The 25,475-nt window shown below is 43.0% G+C and overlaps 1 protein-coding gene across 1 annotated transcript in view; it reads left to right on the top strand.

Annotated features, from left to right (window-relative positions):
- LOC145392688 (ankyrin repeat and SAM domain-containing protein 6-like) overlaps window positions 1-25,475 on the top strand; it is a 320,191-nt gene that overhangs the window by 7,159 nt on the left and 287,557 nt on the right. Inside the window, exon 2 of the mRNA XM_080266995.1 lies at window positions 13,394-13,621. Within this exon, the coding sequence (XP_080123121.1) occupies window positions 13,394-13,621 (228 nt within the window). The remainder of the gene's footprint in view (window positions 1-13,393; window positions 13,622-25,475) is intronic.

Here is a 25,475-nt window from a genome sequence, read left to right on the forward strand (position 1 = left end):
AAGGTAGCCTTCAACCGGTACCAAGTTAAGTACATCTCTGATGTCTTCTGGTCCCATTTGAGTTGTCAAAGCTTCAGCATCACTCTTTGGTTTTACAATCAGTACCTGTTGACTATGAATGGTTTTTTTTCCAGCCATGAGCACTGATCTCAACCATGCCCCTAGGCAGATCCTTCCCTTCCCCCATGAGAGACCCACTAACAGCATCAGTAAATGACTTGGCCTGGTCTTGGGTGACAGCCATGGATGATGAGACCTTGGTCTTTAGTGCCTCCAGTCTGTTTGAAACATCTCTGATAGCCAGAAAGATTGGCCGAGTAGCTTCATCTTCCAGCTCCTTCTTGGTGACACTACTTCCTCCACCGGCCAAGACCTCATCCGCTGGTGCAACACACTGGCTACACAGCCAGCGAAAACCCAGTTGGTGGCATATTTTCATATGCCGAATGAAGCCATTCACTGCAGTAGGCGCACTTCAGTGCTTGTGCACTTTTTGCCACAGGTCACCACAAGCAGGTGGGATACGACTTGACTACCCTTCTAGGAAAGGTAACCCAAACCGAGGTGCCACAAAAGTTCTGAGATGGTATTTTACAACTTTTCCCCATTCGAGCTTTATAGCAGCAGCAAGTATGTCACTTAGGCAAGACCTCATTCCTTACGATACTATCCCTGTTTTCTTTGTATTGGGGAATAATTGCTGTATACCTGACTTCCAATCCTCTGGGACTCTACCTTCCTCCCAGCCCAATCTGCACATCTTCCATATCCATTCTACTACTATCTCTACCTCATGCTTTAGCATTTTGCTTGACACTCTATCAATTTCTGGATTTTGACTTTCTTCATTGCTTCCACAACTTCCATCCTACTGATCTCTTCCTCCCTTCTCACCACCCTTCTTTTCCCAGCCATTCCCCAGCCACTTATACTTGCATTACTTTCATTCTGTATGTATATGTTTAACAGTTCCTTAAAGTGCACTCTCCATCTGCTCACTTTTTCTCCCCGCTCCACAATCAATCTGCTTTTTTTTATCTTTCACTCCCTTACTAACTTCTTTATCACCCTGTCTAACTCTCTTTACCTCCTTCCAGAACATTTCCTACACTCAAATTCCTTCCCGATTCCTCATTCACTCTCTCTTACTAATCTTTTCACCTGTCTCTTCCTCTCTACATATAACTCTCTCTTCCATCTCTCAACTTCCTCCATGCATCTGCTTCCCATCCACTCACTAAATGCCTTGTTCTTTTGCATCACAGCTTGCCTCACCTCTTCATTCCACCATGCTGTTCCTTGCACCTCCTTTCATCTTCTCATCACCGCACACACCACCTCACATGCTGCACAGATTTCTTCTGTGAAAAACTTGCACACACCTTCCACCTCTCCCATCTAATCCAAATAATATTTACCAATTCGCTTCTTCACTTCTCTCTTGTATTCTGCCTTTTTTCCATCCTCATGCAACACTTCTACCCTCCTTGTATGGACTACTTCCTACAGTCCATCCCACCTTCTGTTCCTCCATCACATTTGAAACTTGGCTTTCACCACCACAAAAAGTCTACTCCCCCAACCTCTGTATGCTCTTGCATCCATTACATACCTTCTCATTCTGTTATCCACACACACACATAATCAGTCATTGCCTTACTTTCATTCAGTTCACCACCCACCCTTCTTATCACTCGCCACATATACCTGTGGATCATTTTGTGCCTAAAGAGGGCATTGGCTATCACCAACCCCCTCCCTGCACAAATGTCCACTAGAGCACTGCCATTCTCATCCACTTCTGCAGGCACGCCCCACTCACCAACTACTCCATCACCCTTCACATCGCCTACTTTTCCATTAATATCTCCTATCAAAAACACTCTCTCATTCCTCTCAAACTTTTCCATGCACACTTCCACATTTGCCCAGAACTCTTCTTTCACCCTACTTTCATGATCTTGCATTGGCGCATACACACATACAATCACCCACGTTTGTATTCCCACATCGAATCTTACCCACACAATCCTTGAAACAACTGATCCATACTCTCTTGTATTCTCCCTCCATCTGTTGCACACTAATGCATACACCCTCTTTAGCCCTCTCATTTTCACCTACTCCTGTGCATATACCCCATCCATACTCCCTCTCTCTCACACTCTCACCAATTTGCCCAATCTGTATATGTTAGCATTACCAGTAAAACATTTTCAGGGTGGGCCCAAAAGGCATTTCTTTGGATTACCTGCATAGCAGCAGTCTCACTGGTAGGTGGCAGTACAGGAATTGCAGTAGTTCAAATGTGCCAGTAGATGTTTTGGGCCATCTGTGCACTTTGAATGACACTTTATGCTGAATCACATGGGTTCATAGTGGCACACGACAAACTCTGTGAGTACAGTTCATCACTACTCTTTTCTGTTGTTGCTATATATATACCCGACAAATTCTGCTGGCAGTCGTGAGCCATCTTGCACATGACATTGGCCCAGGCTTCATCCTTAGATCTTCTTCCATGACGCCACTCCGTACGGCTTTGATAATTTTACAGAGGTAGACTTGATCACAACTCAGTTCATTGAGGTCAACTTCTGTAAGAAGGGGGCCTCTAGCAATATACAGAATACCTGTAGAGAATAATTTCAAACTTTCACACCATGCCAAAGCTTTGCCAATAGGAGCCCCCACAAACTGGAAATAGATACCACCGTTTGCCAGATAACTCAACGTAAAATGCAAAAGTGGGGTCAACTTGAATTACCCTGGTATACAATTTTTGTGTTACGTTACTGAAAATAGGATATTTTTTTTATTTATCTGCATATAATACTGAAGAAAAAATGGCTTCTTTATCAAAATATAATTGAAATAGAAGGTTGCATCCATCTCAGTTTAGAGACAGTCTACATGCAATTATTATGATGCCTGGGTATTGATCACAGTTATTTTTTTAGGTGGTGAATGTACATCTCTAAGGAAAAATTGTAAATGAGTATAAAGAAAGTGTATCTTACATAAGATATGAAGGAAATATGGGACTTAAATAATTGAAGATCGTATGAACCCACTGACCTCATATGGAAGCGCTTTTGTATGGGTAGCGTGGCGTAGTTTGTGCGCCTGCCGCCAGGGGCGCAGGGCGACGCTGATGGTGTGTATACACCACACCTGACTCCCGCGCCTTTTGAAATTACCCGGTGATTCCGGAAAATATAGTGTCTTGGCCCACTGTGCAGGTAAAATATATGTGGAAAAACAGACTGTAGCAGAACTGAAATGTTTTCTCAAAGCAAGAGGAATATCATGCCTGTAAAACTTCGAGTCGGCTGATCTCGGCCCTGTAAGATTTTCATCGTAGAATTCTTACTGTTATTAAGTGTATGATGGATAGAATCCTGTCAGGATTTGCGAGATGAAAGATTACGATCTTTGGAAACTGTATGATATAATTTTCCAACAACTGAGATTCATAACACCTGGTAAAAATGTGTTGAATGCAAGAACACAAAATAAGCTTTCATGCTAGTAAGCTCCATGGAGAGCTTTTCAGCATAAATCTCATTTAGAGCATCAGTAAAATACGGTATCTGTTATGAATATAATACCGGTATAATGCTTTATGCATGAGTAATAATCCCAATATAAATTTTTTTAGAGGAAGGTATACCAGCTCTGAGGGGGTAGTGACCCCACGCAATTTAGTGATCCGGCGAACACTGGCAACTTTCAAGAGTTTATGGGGACTCCTATTGGATTTTTTCATTGTTTCACATTCTGTAGGACCAATGAATTTCATGCACAAGTGGTGAAGTGGAAGTTCATTTAAATGCAGACTGCAGATGAACCACTGCAAAAGACGACTCAGATGGCACTCTACCTGGTGAATGGCTCCATTTTTCCATCCTGTGTTTGTGACTGTGCTGTCAGCTTCCACCACAGTTATCTTATCAGCAGTATCCATTTCTTCAGTCAGATTCTGAAGTCCTTCTGCAATGGCAGTGCTAGTTCCTTGTTTCAGTGTCAGATGGCGTAGGTAGAAGGTTCCAGGTTCTCCGACTAGCACATAGTGGTCTTTATTTTCCGTTGTCCCATACCACTTGATCCCCTTTTTTCCTTGCGATGGCTGCATTAGAGCAGTACTCAAGTCCGATGATTTTGTGCGGTGGACAGAGAGACATGACATTAATCAGTGTCTGATTAATTAATGTCTGATGAAGAGCTCAGTAAGATCAGTATGAGCCCTTTATTATCCAGTTACCATGTCGCTCACAAAGTGTGGAATTGTGTGTCAGGATGTTAACAGAAGTATTTGTAGCAGTTTATGGAAAGTCTGCGAGAGATGGCTACATCAGACTGGTACTCAAGTCCCTTGGTTTTATGCCATCCTTCAAAACTAGGCAAGACTTTAATGTGTCATTGACTCAATAAAAGTCATCTATCTCTATCTATCTATCTATAGCCCGAGGCCCTAATCCTGCAAAGGGTGGCCGCAGACAAAACGCCTCCAAGTCGCTCTGTCACCCACCATTTGATTGCCCTCCCCCCAGCTCACTCCCCCATCCCTCATATACCTCTCAACTCCATCCCTCCACCTCATCCTCGGTCTTCCCCTCCCTCTTCCTCCCTCCACTTCATCTACATACACCCTCTTAGTCAGTCTTTCATTCTCTGTTCTCTCCATATGTCCAAACCACCTCAGTGTATTTCTCCTCATTTTCGTAACCACATCCACATTCACCCCACAACGTATCTTCACTTCTTCATTCGTCAACCTCTCTCTCCCTCTCCCTCCCTCCACTTCACCTACATACACCCTCTTAGTCAGTCTTTCATTCTCCATTCTCTCCTTATGTCCAAAACACCTCAGTGTATTTCTCCTAATTTTCTCAACCATATCCTCATCCACCCAACAACATACCTTCACTTCATCATTTGTCAACCTGTCCCTCCATGTCACTCCACATGCTCCTGTCAAGTAACTCATTTCCACTGCTCTCACTTTTGACTTAATCCCCTCTAGCAAGGTCCATGCTTCGCTTCCATACGTCAGCGTAGGGATCACAGTACTATCATGCAGTGACATCTTCATTTCCATACTCACCTCCCAATTTCTCATGACTGCTTTCAGTAAACCAACAGCCGTCCTTCCCTGCTGTATCCTTTCAAGCACTTCATCCCCAAAAGTTCCATCCTTATTCATCACACTACCCTAGTACTTGAATGCACTCACATTTGCCATATCCTAACCATCCAACCTCCTGTGCATTCTGTGACTTCATTCCTCTCAAACACCATAACTTTACTCTTGTTTACATTAACATACAGATTCCTCTTCCTGCACACTCTCCCAAATTCATTCACCAAACCTTGCAACTCCCATTCATCTTCACTTAACAATACTCTATCATCAGCAACAGCAACACCGGAATCTTCCACATCACACCCTCATTCATTAGAGCCACCCCCACATCCACTGCCCTACCTTGCACCTCCTTTACAACCCCATCCATGTATATATTAAACAGCCATGGAGACATCACACTTCCCTGTTTCAGTCCCACATTTAGATCAAAGAACTCACTCAGCTCACCATCCACTCGCACTGTAACCCTAGCTCCTTCGTACATACTCTTCACAGCACTCAACAATTTCCCCTCCACTCCATATATTCTTAATACCTTCCACATACGTTACGTATCTGTTCTGTCATAAGCTCTCTCCAAATCCATGAAGGCAGCATACATTTTCTCTCCTTTCTCTAGATACTTCTCCACTAAACATCTTAGAACAAATATCTGATCTACACACCCTTTTCCCTTCCTAACTCCCACTTATTCTTCTCCAACTAGCCCCTCTGTTATATGCCTAACCCTGTCATTGAGTATTCTGCCATATATTTTTCCAGCCACATTAAGAAGGCAAATACCCCTATGGTTGCTGCATACTTCTCTCTCCCCTTTTCCTTTGTATAAGGGAACAATTATACCTGATTTCCAGTCCTCTGGAACTCTTCCCTCCTCCCAAGCCAGTCTGCACAACTTCCATATCCACCCACAACAATCTCACCCCCATACTTCAGCATTTCACCACACACTCCATCAATTCCCGGGGTCTTTCCCATCTTGATCTTCTTCATTGATTCCGCTACTTCTGCCCTACTGACCTCTTCCTCCCTCCTCTCATCTCTTCTTCTCCCAGCCATTCCCCAACCGCTTATACTCACACTGCTCTCACTCTCTACATTCAACAAATCCTCAAAGTGTTCCTTCCGTCTTCTTAATTTCTCTCTCTCCTCCACCAACAATCTGTTATTCATATTTTTCACTCCTCTATTATTTCCCCATTCACACTGCCTTACTTTCTTTACCTCCTTCCAGAACAATTTCCTACTCTCCCTCCATTTTACAGTCAGATTCCTCCCAAACTCTTCATCTACTTTCTGCTTACTCTCCTTCACCAATTGTCTTCATCTCTCTTCTCTTGCTCACATATACCTCTCTCTTCTCTCTCTCATCTTCTCCCCTACCTCTACTCGCTAGCCATTCACTATATGACTTCTTCGTTTGTTCCACAGCTCATTTCCACCATGCTGTCCCTTGCACATCCCTGCATCTCCTCCTCACTCCACAGACCGCCTCACACGTTGCGCCTATGTCTTAAGTGAATATCTTACATATATCTTCCACCTCTTCCATCTGCTCTAACTCATAACTTCCCAATCTTTCTTCCACTATGCTCTTGTACTCTGCCATTTTCTCACTATCTTGCAACTTCTCCACTCTTCTCACAGGAGCTGTTTCCTCTTGTCTTCCCCTTCGTCTCTTCACCCATTTTCTTTGCAGCCTTACCCTGCCCATCACTAAGTGATGGTCCGAGATTCCATTCCCCCTCCCTCTCCACACTCTTGCATCCAACGCTTGTCTTCTCATTCACTCATCCACACACATGTAATCTATCATTGCCTTTCGTTCAACAAGTTCACCGTCCATTCTCCTCATGACTCTCCATGTATACCTGTGGCTCATGCCGAAAGAAGGTGTTGGCTATATCCAACCCCTTACCAGCACAGATGTCCACCAAAGCACTCCCATTCCCATCTACTTCACCTGGCACACCCCACTGACCAACCACTCCATCCACTTGCACATTCCCAAATTTGCCATTCATGTCTCCAATTAAAAACACTCTCGCTCCTCTCAAACTTGTCCATACATGCTTCTACACTTGCCCAAAACTCATCTTTCACTCTTGCCACTCGGTCCTCTGTCGGCGCATACGCACATACAGTCGCCCAAGCTTGTATTCCTGCTTTCATTCTCACCCATACAATCCTTGCACCCACTGTTCCATACTCTCTTATACAGTGCTCCCTTAACATCCACGGGGCTTAGGTAACAGAGACACCCACTAATGTTAAAAATCTGTGGATATCTTCTACCCCCTTTCAAAACACCCCTGGACCCCCCTTAACCCTTTGGCTGCAGTGGCTGTGATGACAACGTACTGACTGTGCTCATTGCGGAGAAATAGGAAAAAAAAAAATTTTTCATCTTATGTTTTAACCCTCTGTTCTTTAATCTTGAGAGCTAAAATTTTTTGTGAGACAAACATCAATCTTTCTACTATCATTTGCAACAAACTGCATGTCCGTAGGCACTCCAAGCACAGAGAACGATTTGAGAGAATACAAGGTGTGTTTTGACTGTCTGATGCAAGAAATAGCCCAGGGAGGTGGAAACTTCCACCAAACCACAAAATTTTTTCCATACAAAATAGGGTTACAGCCACGTTACTTCATCACAATAATTGCAATAATTATAGAATTAAAACACATCTAGCCAGTATCCTATGATTTTGTTAGGATATTCCTGTGTTTACATTAGACCTTAGCGTAACAGTAGAGACAGTAACGATGTGAGGGAAAAACATTACAAACTTTAACAAACTTCATGAATGACTTTTATTACCACTTTTATAAAGCTTATTAATATAATGTCATGAGTCATTTCATAGCATTGCAGCACAGCTTGCAACTGTAAAAATGTTCACTAGCTAATGCACTTAGCATCATGACTTCTTTGATTATCGCAAAAATATCACTAAATCACTTTTATTTTCTCATAGTAATTCGCAATATAATATAAAATAACACTTTCAGCCACTCTGGTATGATTTCAGTGCGATTTGAGTGTGTATTGCTTCGTATTACAAGAGAGAGGGGGGGGGAGGGCATCAAACCGGTTTAGACCAGCTCATTGAGGGGTACGAGGGATGGGGGGGGGTGCTGCAAACTGGTGCAGACCATCTCATTGAGGACACATCGAAGAAAATAAATATCCTCAGCCTGTCCTAACTTTTCCCCTGATGAATTAATGGCATAAATAAATGAAGTGGCCGATAGGAAGAGTGTTATATTTGATTCACTGGACAATGCCTTCACCAAAACAACCATGAACTGTGCCTGGAATAATGTTACATTTGCAGTGAACAGTGTCAGCAGAGTTCAATGAGATAAAATACTTTGGTAAATCCAGCCCTGGTACTATATCCACCTGCGGATATTTAAAACTGTTTATGTTATATCCCCCTGTGGATATTTAAAACCGTGTATGTTAAAAACGCAAATGTTAAGGGATGGCTGTATTCTCCTTCCACTAAGGAATGGTCTGAGATTCCATTCCCCCACCCTCTCCACACTCTTGAATCCAGCACTTGTCTTCTCATTCGCTCATCCACACACACATAATCTATCATTGCCTTTCGTTCAACAAGTTCACCGTCCATCCTCTTCATGACTCTCCATGTATACCTGTGGCTCATCTTATGCCGAAAGAAGGTGTTGGCTATTGCCAGAGTCTTACCAGCACAGATGTCCACCAAAGCACTACCATTCCCATCTACTTCAGCTGGCACACCCCACTGACCAACCTCTCCATCCACTCATACATTCCCAACTTTGCCATTCGTGTCTCCAATCAAAAACACTCTCTTGCTTCTCTCAAACTTGTCCATACATGCTTCAGCATTTGCCCAAAACTCATCTTTCACTCTTGCCACTCGGTCTTCTGTTGGCGCATACATGCATACAATCGCCCAAGCTTGTATTCCTCCTTTCATTCTCACCCATACAATCCTTGCATCCACTGTTCCATACCCTCATATATTTTCCTACACTTTTTTTTTTCCTATGAATAACATTTTATATTAAAGGACAGTATAGAGGAGAAATGATGTCTTAAGACCATGGGAAATTTGTGTCCTAAAGCTATGGTTAAATCGCAAAATTCACAATTTTCACATGCAAATAGGAGGTATTGCACCTGTTACAATAAATTTTTTTTTACTTTTTTAAGTTTAGGGAGGTTCATTGTGGTGAACTTGAAATGTACCTGTTTATCTGTTAAACTTCGCCCAGTGACACTATGTCCCACTCAACATCGCAGTTCTCAGATAAAAAAATGAATGATGGAAGTATAAAAGAAGAATTGGTTTTCACAAGGAAACAAAATGAAAATAATAAATACATGTGGATTGTTTTATTTTGTTTCCTTTATAAAGGCTCCAGCATGCATTCATGCATCACCCTTAGTCACCTAATGTTTTTTTTTTTTTTTTTCTTCTTTTTTTTAAATGTGAGGCAGAAGGAACCAAAGGCCATGAGCCCGCAAAACTGTTCCTTCCAAGAGAAAAACAAAATACAAGAGACAGCCAAATTCAAGATCCATTCAGTTCGAGATGCCTGGACACACTGCATTTGAAAGACTGGAGATCATAGGAAGCAGGAAATGCAGACAGAGGGAGACAGTTCCAGAGCTGACCTGTTGCATAAATGAAGGACTGGGAGTAACGGTTAACTTTTGCATTAGAGAGTTGGACAGAAAAGGGGTGAGAGTTTGCTGCTAGACGGGTGCTACGCGCCCGTCGTAGAAGTGGAGGAATGCATGCAGACAGTTCAGAGGAACAGTAGCTGTCCATGCTGCTTGATCACTGGCTGCCTCCGTATTGTCCCGTCCCAGGTCTCCTTTAGTCTGCCTCTTGCAATCCCACTGCCAACATTCACATTTCTCACTTTCTGCACCTAATTGTCTCGCCCATCCTCTGCACATGCCCAAACCATCTCAGTCTACCCCTCATGACAACACCAATACACTCCAGTCCCATCCTTCCTCTCAACTCTTCTCTCATAACCTTTTCTCCCCAGGCCTTGCATTCAAGGACGCACTACACATCCTCCTAATCATTGTCATTTCTGTATGTGTGAGCCTACGAATATCCTCTTCCTTTACTGATGAGGCCTTGCTACCATATGTCATTACACTCCTTACACATTCTGCATACAAAGATCCCCTATCAGAGAGAGAGAGAGCCCTCTCAGTGTCAAGAGAGGCAACAGCTCCCTGGACTTCTTCCAACCACCCCTCACTCCAGCCACAGACTACAGTCAATCCCTGCTGTTTGCGGGTTCGCATATTTGTGGATTTTTCTGGGAAAATATTTCTAGTACAGTATTCACAGTAAGATATTTTCTGCTTTTCCTACAGCATTAGCAGTTCCTAGTAGTTCATAAATGATTTTTTTTTGCATATTTTGCTTAAGTAATACTGTCCTATACAATTAAACTGTGAGGTTGCCCTGTATAGGTATGTGCTGTTCAGGCCAGGGCATCAGCACTTTACAGCACTCAGTATTTCGCAACACAAATCTCCCGCTCTTTTCTCGCGATGAGAGCTTGCTTATGATTGGCCCCTAGGGTGGCATCCCTTATTATCTTCTTACGAGTCTCCTTTCTCCCCATCCTATTGGCCATTCAAAAAAAAGGGAGCCAGTCAAATGCCACTGCTCTCATTCTCTCTCAGTTCATCCCATGGGCTGTGCATCTGCATGTGTTCTGTGTGTTATTACAGCCGCAGTATAGCCAGCTCCAGTAGAACCAGCCGCGGAACAGCCAGCTGCAAAGATGGAGCCACCTTCAGTTTCCATCCCAGCCTTCTATGATGACCTTCCCTCCATCGGTGATTCTCCAGAGCTCAACTAGAGCTCATCCTGTCGTGCAGCACAGAACATTCATCACTCATCGTCCATCATGAACTGCACAGCAAACTCGGTTATCATTGCGTGGGTGAGTACAGTGCACTGTATCCAGAAAGGCTTGTGCATCACCCTGTACTGTTGTTTTGGGGTAGTATTAATGTGCCATAAAATGCATTTACAGGTCTCATAGTGGGTCTGTAGGTAATGGGAATAGTTAAAACGGTGAAACCCGTGATTTTTGCGGAAGGTATGGAATATTCGCGGATTTCACCCATTTGTGGGGGGGGGTCCAACACGTAACCCTCACAGATAGTGGAGGTTAACTGCTCCAGCCCCACCTCCAGCACATAACATGTCTCCCAAATAACAAAACTCTTCCACACACTCAAGAGACTCACTAGCAAGATCAATCCTCTCACGCATGACAATCTCAACATGCTCTCCCCGACACACCACTCACATGAAATCAGCATTATCTCGTAGTCTGTCGCAAATACCACTAGAGTAAACTCTCCATTATCCAATCTAATTCAGCCTAGCCCAGTGCACAATAAAGTTGCATAGTATCCCCCCCTTTTGGCAGAACATTTGGCATCGAGCTGGATGTTGTATTACTAACCATTGTGACCCTTTGTCCTAAAATCTTGCCCATGAGTAAAAAATGAAAACTGAGCATAAAATACAATAGAGTAATGATATGGTACAGTAATACAGTACATAGTGTACAACTGTATATACTCATCAAGTGTTGGGATCGATGGACAGTAGAGTTGTACACCGTGCACCATGTGCAGTCGTAATTTCAGGATCACAATAGAGCACAATGAAACGAGCACTGGCAGACCATAATTTCTGCAACAACAATGAGCACAGGACACCACAGAGTTAGTCACAGCTCTGATTTTGCAGCCGCTTGGTCAGAAGAAAGGAGTGCACAGACATCTCTTTACTATACAAGATCCATGAGTGAGAATGAGAGTGCGACAGTATGCTTGGCTTGCAGGGTGAGCCATTCCCATGACAGAGTCTGATTGGCGTGTAATGGGCGTTCTCATTGGCTGGCACATTTCTGGGTTTTCCCAGGCGCCAGTTGGCTACCAATTTCGAGCCAGTTGATATGCCTCAATGCTGGATATTGTATAGAGCCACTGGTAATGTCATGTTTCAGTGCCGGTTGTTGCATGATTTCACTGGATATTGCTTTAACAGAGCCGAGTCAGCAGCACCGGAACTGTATTGTGTTGGGCTGGATATTTCAGTGACGGGTAATTCAGAGTTCACTTGTACTGTACATCTCTTATGCACTCATTTATCACAATCACTGCACAAGATGGAATTACTTTCCATGCCCTTGTGGCAAACTGCACATGACCACTTTCCCTCTTCTTTGACAATACCACCACCAACCCAAAATTTCATCACTTTTGTTTTATCTGCATTTACTCTCATGCCTTTGTGCCCAGTACCATCTCTCCACTTCCTAAATCTTTCCTCCGCCTCCCTTTCACTCTCTGCAGTCAACAGCAAATCATTGGCATTCAACATCTCCTACATGAGTCCGTCAATGAAGTCATGTGAGAGGGCTTCAAGCACCATGATAAACTAGTACTACTACAATAAGGGGCTCAAGACTGACCCGTGATGCACATCAACACTCATGGAAAACTTATCACTCAGATCTCCATTCACTCTTACCTGGATGTGAGAACCCACATACATATTCATAACCACTCTAACCAGCCACTCCTTGATCCTAAGCCTTCTCATTGCCCACTTCACCACCACCCTAGGGACTCTCTCAAAGGCCTTTTCCAAGTCAACAAACACAAAGCACAGATCCCTTTTCTTTCCTGCATATTTTTCTGGAAGTTGTCAAACAGTGAATATGGGCCTGGGATAAACCCAACTTCATCTCATCAGTATTCACGATCATAACATCTAGAACTCTTTCCATTACTTTCATTATCTGGTCTAAAAGTCACAAAAAGTAAAAAATATTGAAGGAAACTGAATGAGTTGGATAAGTGGCTGTGAAGGACAGTGTGTGATGTCAATGTGCTGACTGGGTTTGTTTTGGTAGCTTGGCTGGCTGACCTGGTATGAGTGGATCTTGGCTGCAACCATCACTATAGTGATTCTCACAGTCACTCAGTGAGGGTGGGTAGAACATCTTTTACATTGTTGTAGCGATTCATCGCATAGCGAGACCCAGCTGTATATATTTGTTGTTCTATTGTCCATAGCCACCACTGCAGTATATATATATTCCTTGGCACAGGGACTGCATGTGCACTGCACCTTTCCTCTTCTCCATCTCATTCTACATCCTCCTCCTCATCAGATATCAAAATTCCAGGTCTTGACGTTGACTCGCATGACCATGACAACAACACAGCCCTTCACATCGCTGCTGCTAATGATCACGAGTCTGTGGTGGCTGTACTCCTCTCTCATAGGGCCAATTGTGAGGCCAGGAACAATCTGGGATGGACACCTCTCATGCAGGCAGCAAGGCATGGTCATATGGCTGTGGTGCTGCTTCTGCTTCATGCCGGATGTTCTGTGGACACCAGGAATAGATTAGGTAAGGTCTCTCTCTCTCTCTCTCTGTCTCGTACAAGATGCGCCTTTTTGTCTCAAAATTACCTTGAAATATCCCCTTGTGTCCTAGAGGCCAGACTATGCAGATTAAGTTGGCTCCATTTAGAAGAACCTTTTACACAGATGATAATCTCAACAGTGTGGCAATCACAGGGATTTTCTAGAGTAGTAAGACTGTTTCTTGGTAGGTGGGGGTGCTCACCATCCACTCACTTGATGTAGTGCTGCTCTTGGGTGCTTGCCCTTTCCTCTCTTCCTTCCTTCTTTCCTCCTCTGTCATTCGTTCCTCCAGTCTTTCCTCTTCCTTTTGTCTATGGGTGACCCTACACTGAGTGACAAGCTAAATGGTTTCCTGTACACCAGGAAACCATTTACTGCGCTGGGTGGTAACCATATAACCAAATTATGGCACCTGGTGGTTTAGTGGGTAATTAAGACGCTCCAGTCAGATTGAGCCGGTGCAGGGTTATATCCAACGGGTGGTTGGGGTTTATCGCTTAAGTAATGCCACTCAGGGATGAGTGAGGCTGGTCATTCTCATCTTAAATGTCAGGACCTACTTTCCTAGTCCCGGGCTCCTATGCTTCTCATGGGGCAACACTGAATTAGATGATGAATGAATGAATAAAGACTGTTGATTTAATGTGAAAAATTACATGCACTTGTGTACATACTCAGCAGATTTTAGAAACATGCAAGTTCAAGAACACAAAACACCTGCGGTTAGTTTACAACTGGACATGTGATGGTTTAGGGGTTTAATGGTATAGCGGTTTAGCAGTTCAGCATCTAGCTTACACCATATTCTGGCGAGCTAACATGATCACTGGTGAACTGCCTGCCAACCTTCTGAAAGGCAGTCATGATCATTTCACTTGCCGTCCACTCACTAACTAGCAAAGCAACCATATTGGAGAGATGGTGCCAAGCAAGACTGCAGCTTGTGGCGTTATGTGGAGAAATTCAGTCGCCCTTGTTAGGCTGGCATCTCATATTGATGTTTTGTTTCATTCGAAACAAGAGTATTATAGGAGGTAACAGTCTTGTATTAACACTTGTGAAAAACAGGAAAAACAGTTGTAGTGTTAAACAGTACTGTGTGAAATTACAGCTACACTGTATTTTTCATCCATGACTAAAGTACTTTATTATTTTGAAGCCACTCAGGGCTCAGCCAGTTATAATACCTTGTTATGAAATGAGATAAAATTTACTGAGTAGCATAATTAATATGATATTTGAAATTAGCAGTGCTTGATGGGCATTCATAGCAGCATCTGCCATTTTATTTTTATTTGCAGCAGATGAAGCAGTCAGAGTGATCTATCCCATTCACCCTCTGCCTCACTGCTGCCTTAGCAATGCTACCATGATTGGTGGTGAATGCAACCCAATGCTTGTGTTTGGGTGTAGTTATGGAGGGAGTGGGAGCCAGGTAGGGGCACAGTGATAAACCACTAATCATAATCCCTTCAGCCCCATAATGTATTTTATAGGGTAATTTATTCTTGTTGGCCAGATGGTTTTCTTCAGTTTGGGAAACGTTTGGTACTGCAGGGGTTAATGTGGGCTGTATCATGCTCTTAATTTGAGAAGTTTCACCTGTGCTCATTAAAAATGTATGCATTGGCAATAATAAACGAATAATTGCAGTAGGCATGTGGTAGGTGGGAACGCTGACCATCCGCCCAGTTACTGTAGTGGTACTCTTTTAGGGTAGCTATATATTGTGTGGCAAGCCAAATGATTTCCAGTAAACCAGGAAATCATTTACAGTGCTGGGTGGCAGCCTTGTTACCAACCAACACGTGTTCGCTACGTGACAACGAGTGGGTTGGCGGAGGGTTAGTGCCCCCTCCCCTGGAAAACAACTAACTAAAAATATGAACAAGAAGCCTCGCACCAGGACTGACCAACAGGTGACGATTAAGGACCGAACAAAGGACATGGTATGGATAGTTACATGTAATGTAAGGGGTGCAAATGATGAGGTGAAAGATAGAGAGATTATCCAGGTGCAAAAGTGGATGTACTGTAAGTGGAATAACTGAAACAAAATGGTGAAGTGAGACTGTGAGAGCATGGGAGTATGGGTGGGATATATGTGCGGAAGTTGGTGAGAGTGAGAGGACAAAGAAGGAGTTTGCATTGTTGTGTGCAAGAGATGGAAGGAGCCTGTGAGAGAGTGTGGATTGCTCGATCCAAGGATTGTGTAGGTAAGATTGAAAGTTCGACAACAAATGTGTGTGTGTGTGTGTGTGTGGTGTGTGTGTGTGTGTGTGTGTGTGTGTGTGTGTGTGTGTGTGTGTGTGTGTGTGTGTGTGTGCACCAATGCAGGATCGTGCAAGTAGAGTGAAAGAAGAGTTCTGGACAAGTGTGGTAGCGTGCATGGAAAAGTTTGAATGGAATGAGAGAGTGAATTGAGATATGAATGGAAAGGGAGGGGATGTGAAGGTGGATGGAGTTGTTGGAGAGTGGGGTGTGTCTGCAGAAGTGGATGAGAATGGCAATGCTTTAATGGACATTTGTGCAGGGAGGGGGTTGGTGATAGCCAATGCCCTCTTTAGGCACAAAATGATCCATAGGTATACATTGTGAATGATGAGAAAGGTGGGTGGTGAACTGAATGAACAGAAAACAGTGATTGATAATCTGTGTGTGGGTGGTAGGATGAGGTGTGTAATGGATGCAGGAACATATAGACATTGGGGGAGTGAACTTTCTGACCACTACTTGGTAGTGGTAAAAGTCAAGGTTCAAATGAAATGTAAGAGAAGGGAAGGACAGGAGGAAGTAGTACATACAAGGAGGATAGAAAGGTTGCAAGAGGATGGAAAAAGGCAGAGTATAAGAAAGAAGTGGTGGAGCGATTGGGTAAATATGATTTGGAGCAGGTGGGGGACGTGGAAGGTATGTGCAAGATATTCACAGATGAAATCTGTGCAGCATGTGAGGTGGTGTGTGGGGTGAAGAGAAGACAAAAAGGAGTGCAAGAAACAGCATGATGGAATGAAGAGGTGAGACAGGCTGTGGCACAAAAAAAGAAAGCATGTAGTATGTAAGAGAGTTATATGTAGAAAGGAAGAGAGAGGTGAAAAGATTAGTAAGAGAGAGTAGGAAGAGAGTGGATGAGGAATTTGGAAGGAATTTCAGTGTAAAGTGGAGGGCATGTAAGCAAATGTTCTGGAAAGAGGTAAAGAGTGCTAGACAGAGTGATAAAGAAGTAACTTGGGGAGTGAAAGATAAAAATGGTAGATTACTAGTGGAGAAGGGAGAAGAAGTGAGCAGATGGAGAGAACACTTTAAGGAATTGTTGAACATAGAGAATGAAAGTAATGCGAGTATAAGTTGCTGGGGAATGGCTGGGAGAAGGAGGGATGTGAGAAGAGAGGAAGAAATCAGTTGGATGGAAGTTGTGGAAGTAATGAAGAAAGTCAAAATGGGGAAAGTCCCAGGAATTGATGGAGTGTGTGGTGAAATGAAGCATGGGGGAGAGATAGTAGTAGAATGGGTATGGAAGATGTGCAGATTGGCGTGGGAGGAAGGTAGAGTCCTGGAGGATTGGAAATCAGGTATAATTATTCCCTTGTACAAAGGAAAAGGGGAAAAAGAAGTGTGTGGTAATCACAGGGGCAGTTGTCTTCATGGTGTAAGTGGAAAAATACACTCATCCCTCTGCTATCGCGCCTAATTGGTCACAGGAAATGCGCGTGATAGCTGAATATGCGATAGCTGAACTGAACAATCAATGGGAAAATTTCTAATTGGTTTTTTGGTGGCCCATTTTTCTAACTTTTAACCACTTTATGCCTATGATTTCCTGCCAATCTCTCCTCTAACATGAAATAAAGCATTATTATATTAATAATAACAGTATAATGAATAAATAAACAACATAAAAGGCCATCAAACTTTTATAAGGATTATGCCTTGGGTGGTTTGATGGGTTCCGAGGCTTGGGAGTGGCTTAGTTGCCGCCAGGTCTCTTTGGCTGTCTCCATTTCTTTAGTGTCCACAGCTAAAGGGGGTATCACATGGTACCTTATACCAGGAATGGCTGAGGAACATTTAAGTGGAACAAAACTTGGACGCTATCACACACGTTCCTCACACTGTCGTCAGAGCCCCGTCTCAGTTGTAAACACGTGATTACTTTATCAACATCACAGTTTTTTCGGCATAAGAAATATTAAGTCTTTATAAGGGTTTCAAAACGATTGATATTTATTCTAAAATACAATATTAATAAGTATTCAGTGTTAGGCAAAATTTAAATGCTGTAGTACGATATATTCTTTCGAGCGAAATGGGTTTTGGTCACTGTTTTTCCCGTCGTGTCCTCGGCAGGAATCCATTCAGATGCATTCCAAATGCCCGTGCTATAATCGGGAATTTTACCACGTTACTGTTCCGATTAACCATTGTATCATCTGCAAACCTCGTATGAAGTGCCGTGTGAATAAGTTTCGCTTAGCCTGTCTTCAAACTCGACGCGTGATAGCGGTCTTGGGGTGCGTGATAGCATGTATGGTTGTGCATTTGACGTGTGCGTGATAGCAGATAAGCGTGATAGCTGAACGCGTGATAGCAGGGGGTTGAGTGTATATGGTATGATACTTATTGACAGAGTTAGGGAAATAACGGAGGAATTAGTTGGAGAAGAACAGGGAGGTTTAAGAAAGGGAAGAAGTTGTGTAGATCAGATATTCATTTTTAGGTCTTTAGATGCATGTGGAGTAACTGAAACTAAATGGAGAGGTGAGAGTGTGAGAGAATGGGAGTATGGATGGGGTATATGTGCTGGAGTAGGTGAGAATGAGAGGGCAAAAGAAGGAGTGTGTATAGTTATGAGTAAAAGATGGAAGAAGAACATAAGAGAGTATGGATCAGTTGGGTCAAGGATTGTGTGGGTAAGATTGAAAGTTGGAATACAAATGTGGGCGATTGTGTGCGTGTATGCGCCAACACAAGATCGTGCAAGCAGAGTGAGAGAAGAGTTCTGGACAAATGTGGAAGTGTGCATGGAAAAGTTTGGAAGGAATGAGACAGTGTTTTTGATCGGTGATATGAATGGTAAAGCAGGGAATTTGAAGGTGAATGGAATAGTTAGTGAATGGGGTGTGCCTGCTGAGATAGATGAGAATGGCAGTGCATTAGTGGGCATTTGTGCTGGGAGGGGGTTGTTGATAGCCAATACCTTCTTCAGGCACAAAATGATCCACAGGTATACATGGCGAGCAATGAGAAGGGTGGGTGGTGAACTGAATGAAAGGAAGGCAATGATTGATTATGCGTGTGTGGATGAAAGGATACGAAGATGTGTAATGGATGCAAGAGCTTATAGAGGTTTGGGGAGTGGACTTTCTGACCACTACTTGGTGGTGGCCAGAATCAAGATACAAATAAGATGGAGTAATAGAAGAAGGGAAGGACGAGAAGAAGGAGTATTTTCAAGGAGAGTGGAAAGGTTACAAGAGGATGAGAAAAAGGCAGAATATAGGGGAGAAGTGGAGGAACGATTGGGCAAATATGAATTGGAGCAGATGGGGGATGTGGAAGCTGTGTGCAGGATATTCACAGAAGAAATATGTGCAGCATGTGGTGTGGTGTGTGGGATGAAGAGAAGACAGAGAGGGGGTGCAAGGAACAGCGTGGTGGAATGAAGAGGTGAGACTGGCTGTGACACAAAAGAAGAAAGCATACAATGAATGGATGAGAAATAGGTGCGTGGAAGAAATTGAGAGGCGAAAGAGAGAGTTATATGTAGAAAGAAAGAGAGAGGTAAAAAGATTAGTAAGAGAGAGTAGGAAGAGAGTGGATGAGGAATTTGGAAGGAATTTGAGTGTAAAGTGGAGGGACTGTAAGAAAATGTTCTGGAAAGAGGTGAAGAGAGTAAGGCAGGATGAAGTGAAGTTAGCAGGGGAGTGAAAGATAAAAATGGTAGATTACTAGTGAAGGAAGAAAAAGTGAGCAGATGGAGAGAACACTCTAAGGATTGTTGAACATAGAGGGTGGAATTGATGCGAGTATAAGTGACTGGGGAATGGCTGGGAGAAGGAGGGAGGTGAGAAGACAGGAAGAAATCAGTAGGATGGAAGTTGTGGAAGCAATGAAGAAAGTTAAATTAGGGAAAGCCCCAGGAATTGATGGAGTGTGTGGTGAAATGTTGAAGCATGGGGGAGAGCTAGTAGTAGAATGGATGTGGAAGATGTGCAGATTGGCCTGGGAGGAAGGTAGAGTTCCGGAGGATTGGAAGTCAGGTATAATTATTCTCTTGTACAAAGGAAAAAGGGAAAAAGAAGTGTGTGGTAATCATAGGGGCATTTTTCTTCTTAGTATAATAGGAAAAGTGTATGGTAGGATACTTATTGACAGAGTTAGGGAAATAACAGAGGAATTAGTTGGAGAAGAACAGGGAGGCTTTAGGAAGGGAAGAGGCTATGTAGATCAGATATTCATTCTTAGATCTTTAGTGGAAAACTTTCTAGAGAAGGGAAAGAAGTTGTATGTGGCTTTCATGGATTTGGAGAAAACATATGACAGGGTGGATAGACAAGGATTGTGGATGGTATTAAGAATATATGGAGTAGATGGGAAGTTGTTGAATGCTGTGAAGAGTACGTATGATGGTGCTAAGACTGCAGTGCATGTGGATGGTGAACTGAGTGAATTTTTCTCTTTGAAGGTTGGGTTGAAACAGGGATGTGTCATGTCTCCATGGTTGTTCAATCTGTACATGGATGGGGTATTAAAAGAGGTACAAGGTAGGGTAGTGAATGTTGGAGTGGCCCTGGTGAGAGAGGGTTGTGCTTGGAAACTCCCTGTACTGTTGTTTGCAGATGATACTGTGTTGTTGAGTGAAGACGAAGGGGAGCTGCAAGGCTTGGTGGATGAGTTTGGGAGAGTGTGTAAGAAACGGAATCTAAAGGTGAATGTAGAGAAGAGTAAAACGATGGTCTTTGAGAGAGGTGAACTCTGTGAATGTACAGCGAGGTTGGATAGTGAGGAATTGGAAAATGTGAGTACGTTTAAGTTCTTGGGTAGTGTAATGAGTAAGGATGGAGGTTTGGAGAGTGAAGTGCTTGAAAGGGTACAACACGGAAGAAAGGTTGCTGGTTCTTTGAAAGCAGTGATAAGAAACAGGGAAGTGAGGATGGAAGTGAAAAAGTTACCACATGACAGTATTGTGATACCAACTCTAACATATGGAAGTGAAGCTTGGACGTTGTTGGAAGGACACAAGTCAAGAGTGAGAGCAGTGGAAATGAGTTATTTAAGAGGAGCCTGTGGAGTCACATGGAGAGACAGGCTGACAAATGAGGATATAAAGGAGCATTGTGGTGTGGATGTGGATGTGACAGGAAGCGTTAGGAGGAACACATAGGTGGTTTGGCCATATGGAGAGTGAAAGACTGACGAAGAGAGTGTATGTGAGTGAGGTGGAGGGGGGGAGAGAGAGGGGGAGGCCGAGGATGAGATGAAAGGATGGAGTGGAGAGGTATATGAGAGGGGGGGGGTGAGTTGGGAGCAGGGCAGTGAAATGGCGGGGGACTGGGCGACGTGGAGGCGATTTGTTTGTGGCCACCCCGAACGGGATTGAGGCGTCTGGCAATAGATAGATAGATAGATAGATAGATAGGTCTTTAGTATGAAAGTTTCTAGAGAAGGGAAAGAAGTTGTATTCAGCCTTCATGAATTTGGTGAATGCAGTTGACAGGGTGGATAGAGAAGGAATATGGAAAGTATTAAGAATATATTGAGTAAATGGGAAGTTGAATCCCATGAAGAGTATGTATGATGAGGTTAAGGCTCCAGTGCATGTGGATAGTGAACTGATCGTAATTTTTCTATATGAATGTTGGATTGTAATGAATGTGTCATGTCCCCATGGTTTTTCAAGCTGTAAATGGATGGGGTTATAAAAGAGGTACAAGGTAGGGCAGTGGATGTTGGAGCAACCCTAGCGAGAGAGGGCATTGTTTGGAAATTCCCTGTACTGTTGCTTGCAGATGATAGACATACCCCGAGATACGTAACCCCTATGGCGATGGAAGTAGAGATACTACCCTGTGCCACCATATGATGGCCAGACCCTGGAATAAGGATGGGTTTTTATTTTTAAACTGATTTTGATGATATTTTAGACTTAAATTGTGCATTTAGGTTGATCTATAAACAGTTTTTAGACTTACATTAATGTGTTTTAGTCATAGGTGGGGTGAGCATTGTCATTTTGAGGTACAGGTTGCTATGTTTGATTTTTTCTAGACAATATTTTATGATTTTTAATTTTTATTTTTGGGTTTAGGTAAGTTATAAACTGCTTTTAGGCTTAGTTTAGCATGTTTTAAAGTTATTAGGGGGTTTAATCCCCATAAAACCAATAGTTCAAAGTAAAATGGCCACCCCATACGGAATTATGGCGTCTGGCAGCAGATAGATAGATAGATAGAAGTTAGCTAGAAACTTGTTTTTGGACTCATTTGGATGGGTGTAGCACTTGTTTGGTTGGAAACCAAAGTCTCAAAAATGCATCCCTATACTTTGCATGTTAAATCTACCCCAAGATATGATACTTCGCCTAGTGATGGGTTTTTGCTTAACCAATTGCATCGTTAAACCGGGGTATCCCTGTACCGTATTGTTAATTGAAGAAAAATGGGAACTGCAGGGGTGGGTGAATGAGTTTGGGAAAGTGTGTAAGAAATGGAATCTAAAGGTGAATGTAGGGAAAAGAAAAGTTATGGTCATCGAGAGAAATGAAGCCAGTGAATGTACAGTGAGGCTGTATGAGGAGGAAATGGAAACTGTGAGTGTAAGTATTGTACTTACGTAGTTTGATAGGTAAGGATGGTAGTTTAGAGGGTGAAGTGCTTCAAAGGGTACAACAGGGAAGAAAGGTTGCTGGTTCTTTGAAAGCAGCGATAAGGAACAGGGAAGTGAACATGGAAGTAAAAAATTCGCCACATGACAGTATTGTGATACTAGCCCTAACATATGGAAGTGAAGCTCTGACACTGTTGGAAAGACACAAGTCAAGAGTGAGAGCAGAGGAAATGAATTATTAGAGAGGAGCATGTGGAATTACGTGGAGAGACAGACAGACAAATGAGGAAGTGAAGGATCGTTGTAGTGTGGATGTGGATGTGATGGAAAGCATTAGCAGAAACACACTGAGGTGGAGAGGATTGAGAGTGAGAGACTAATGAGGAGAGTGTATGAGAGTGAGGTGGAGGGGGGAATGCGAGGGGGAAGCAGAGGATGAGATGGAGGTATGGAGTGGAGAGGTATATGAGAGAGGGGGTGTGTGAGCTGGGAGCAGAACAGCAAAGTGACATTGGACAGGGCAACATGGAGGCAATTTGTTTGTGGCCACCCCTTATGGGATTGAGACATCTGGCAATCGATAGATAGATAGAATTGCACTAGGCATCCGGTTAACCCATGCTTGGCAGTTTCTTTGACTAAACTGTTAGAATAAAGCATGGGGGGAGAGGCATTGTCTGAATCAGTAGAGAGGTGGCCTACAGTCCTAATGGACCCAGGATCAAATCCTGGCTGAGGCAGGGAACAGGTTAAGGATTTGATTTTCATAAAAGCAGACTTTACTGATCTACCGGGAGTCCTGCCGACATGTTTTAAAAATACCCCTGCTAATACCAGTACACCAGTCCTGGATGAGACAGCCCTAGTATGTATTCAATATGACAGTGGGTGTTAGCACCAAAGTGGTGACATGGGGAGGTGTGTAGGAGGACTACTGGGCCTTGGGATAGGTCCTGAAGCCTTTGCCCAGAGTCGGACACATTAAAAAAAATAAAAAATGATAAGAAAGAGGAAAGCTCTCCCTCACTCACCTAACCTGTTTGCTGAAACTGGTAAAAATGTTTGAGGGAGTGATGTAGGATTTTGATATGGCATTAAATGAAAAGGATTGTGTGTAGGACTCAGGCAATAGAATGAATGTCACTCTGTCTCAGTACCTATCCATCTACAATTTTATCAATATAGCTGTCTGTTCGATATTCACCTTGGCATTTCCAGTGCAAAATTATGTTCTGATATTTGAGAATGAGGCTGCATTTTTTGTGTGCTTTTCTTAGAGCTGTCTCGTACCATGTAACAGTAGGTTAACATGTTGAGCAAGTGTTGCATGTGGTGTGTGTGTGTGTGTGTGTGTGTGTGTGTGTGTGTGTGTGTGTGTGTGTGTGTGTGTGTGTGTGTAATTCATCGGGTCGGTCAGAATCATGTGATGGTTTGTGATCATCAGCATTTTACCCTCCCGGAAGAGAGCTGAGAGCTCATATAGTCCGATCTAAGGGCAAAGCTTTGACCTTACATACGCACACACCCATCATCTTGCTCAAGGAGGACAGTGACCACCCACTTCGTCAGTGAAACTTTTTCGCATCCCGAGCAAGGCGCGAACCCCTGTCTTAGCAGATGCTGAGCCGGCGAGTGGTGTAAAAAAAGGGATTAGTCCCCAGGCTAGACCTCATTAGATCATATAGCCCTGCTAGGGTGACAGGAGAGTGCTACCCCTCCCAGCACAGCAGCCACTGGGCGGGGCGCGAACCTTTGACCTCACGGTCTCCAGCCTGACACCCTACCCCTGAGCTACTGTGTGTGTGTGTGTGTGTGTGTGTGTGTGTGTGTGTGTTCTTACCTACCTGTATCTTTACAGGAATGAGTCAAGCTCATCCTGTCCCATGTTTTGAACCATGTTTATCATACATATCTTTAAATTTATGAATTGTTTTGGCACTCACTGTTTCATTCAGTAGTGCATTCCACTGATCAGCTGCTCTGTTTGGGAAACTAAATTTTCTTACGTCTTTATCACCTCTCTTTTTGTACAATTTTCTGCGGTGTCCTCTTAATGTTGCTTCCCCATAGGTTATATTCTCATTTACGTCTATTTTCTCATTTCCTGTGATGCATTTATATAACAAAATCATGTCCCCTCTTTTCCTTGTCTCCTGTAATTTGGCAGATTTAATTTTTTGAGTCGTTCTTGATAGCTTAGGTCCCTTAAACTTGGTGCCCATCTTTTAGTGAGGCGTTGTACCTCTTCAGTCATATCTATGTGTTTTTTGAGATACAGATTCCAGACTACTGATGCATACTCCAGCATTTGTCTGATGAATGATGTTATTGTCAATCTCAGGATGTCTTCATTTATATATGTGACTGCTACCCTCAAATTAGTAGGCAGTGTGTTCTTGTTCATTACTTTTTCATTCATGTAGTCTGCTAGTGATAGTCTGTTATTGATAATCTCTCCTAAATCCTTTTCCCTTTCTGATGCATGCAGGGTTGAACTTCCTAACTTACAGTCCCAGTCTGGTCTTTTTTTCTTTTACCAAATTTTTTTACATGACATTTGTCCACATTGAATTCCGTTTGCCATCTCTTTCTCCATTCATGAAGCTTATTTATTTCCTCTTGTAGCTCTGTGCAAGAGTCTGTGTTTGTAATTTCCCTTTGTATTTTTGCATCATCAGCAAATATATTTAGGTAGCTTCCATTTCCAATGTTGCTGTCTGTGTCATTTATATATACTAAAAACATAATTGGTGCCAGCACCGAGCCCTGTGGTACTCCACTTGTCACTTCTTTCTGTGATGAGTAGTTTCTTCTTTTTTAGCACTGTTCTCATTTCCCTTTTACTGAGAAAATCTTGCATCCAATCGTACAGATTAACTTGGATTCCTCCTTGATGGTACAGTTTCCATAAAGGTCTTATATATACTAAAAACATAATTGGTGCCAGCACCGAGCCCTGTGGTACTCCACTTGTCACTTCTCTCCGTGATGAGTAATTTCCCCTTTTTTAG

Source organism: Coenobita brevimanus, chromosome 23 (assembly GCF_032717465.1).
Source record: "Coenobita brevimanus isolate Jiangsu-jjx chromosome 23, ASM3271746v2, whole genome shotgun sequence".
Taxonomy (NCBI): Eukaryota; Metazoa; Arthropoda; class Malacostraca; order Decapoda; family Coenobitidae; genus Coenobita; species Coenobita brevimanus.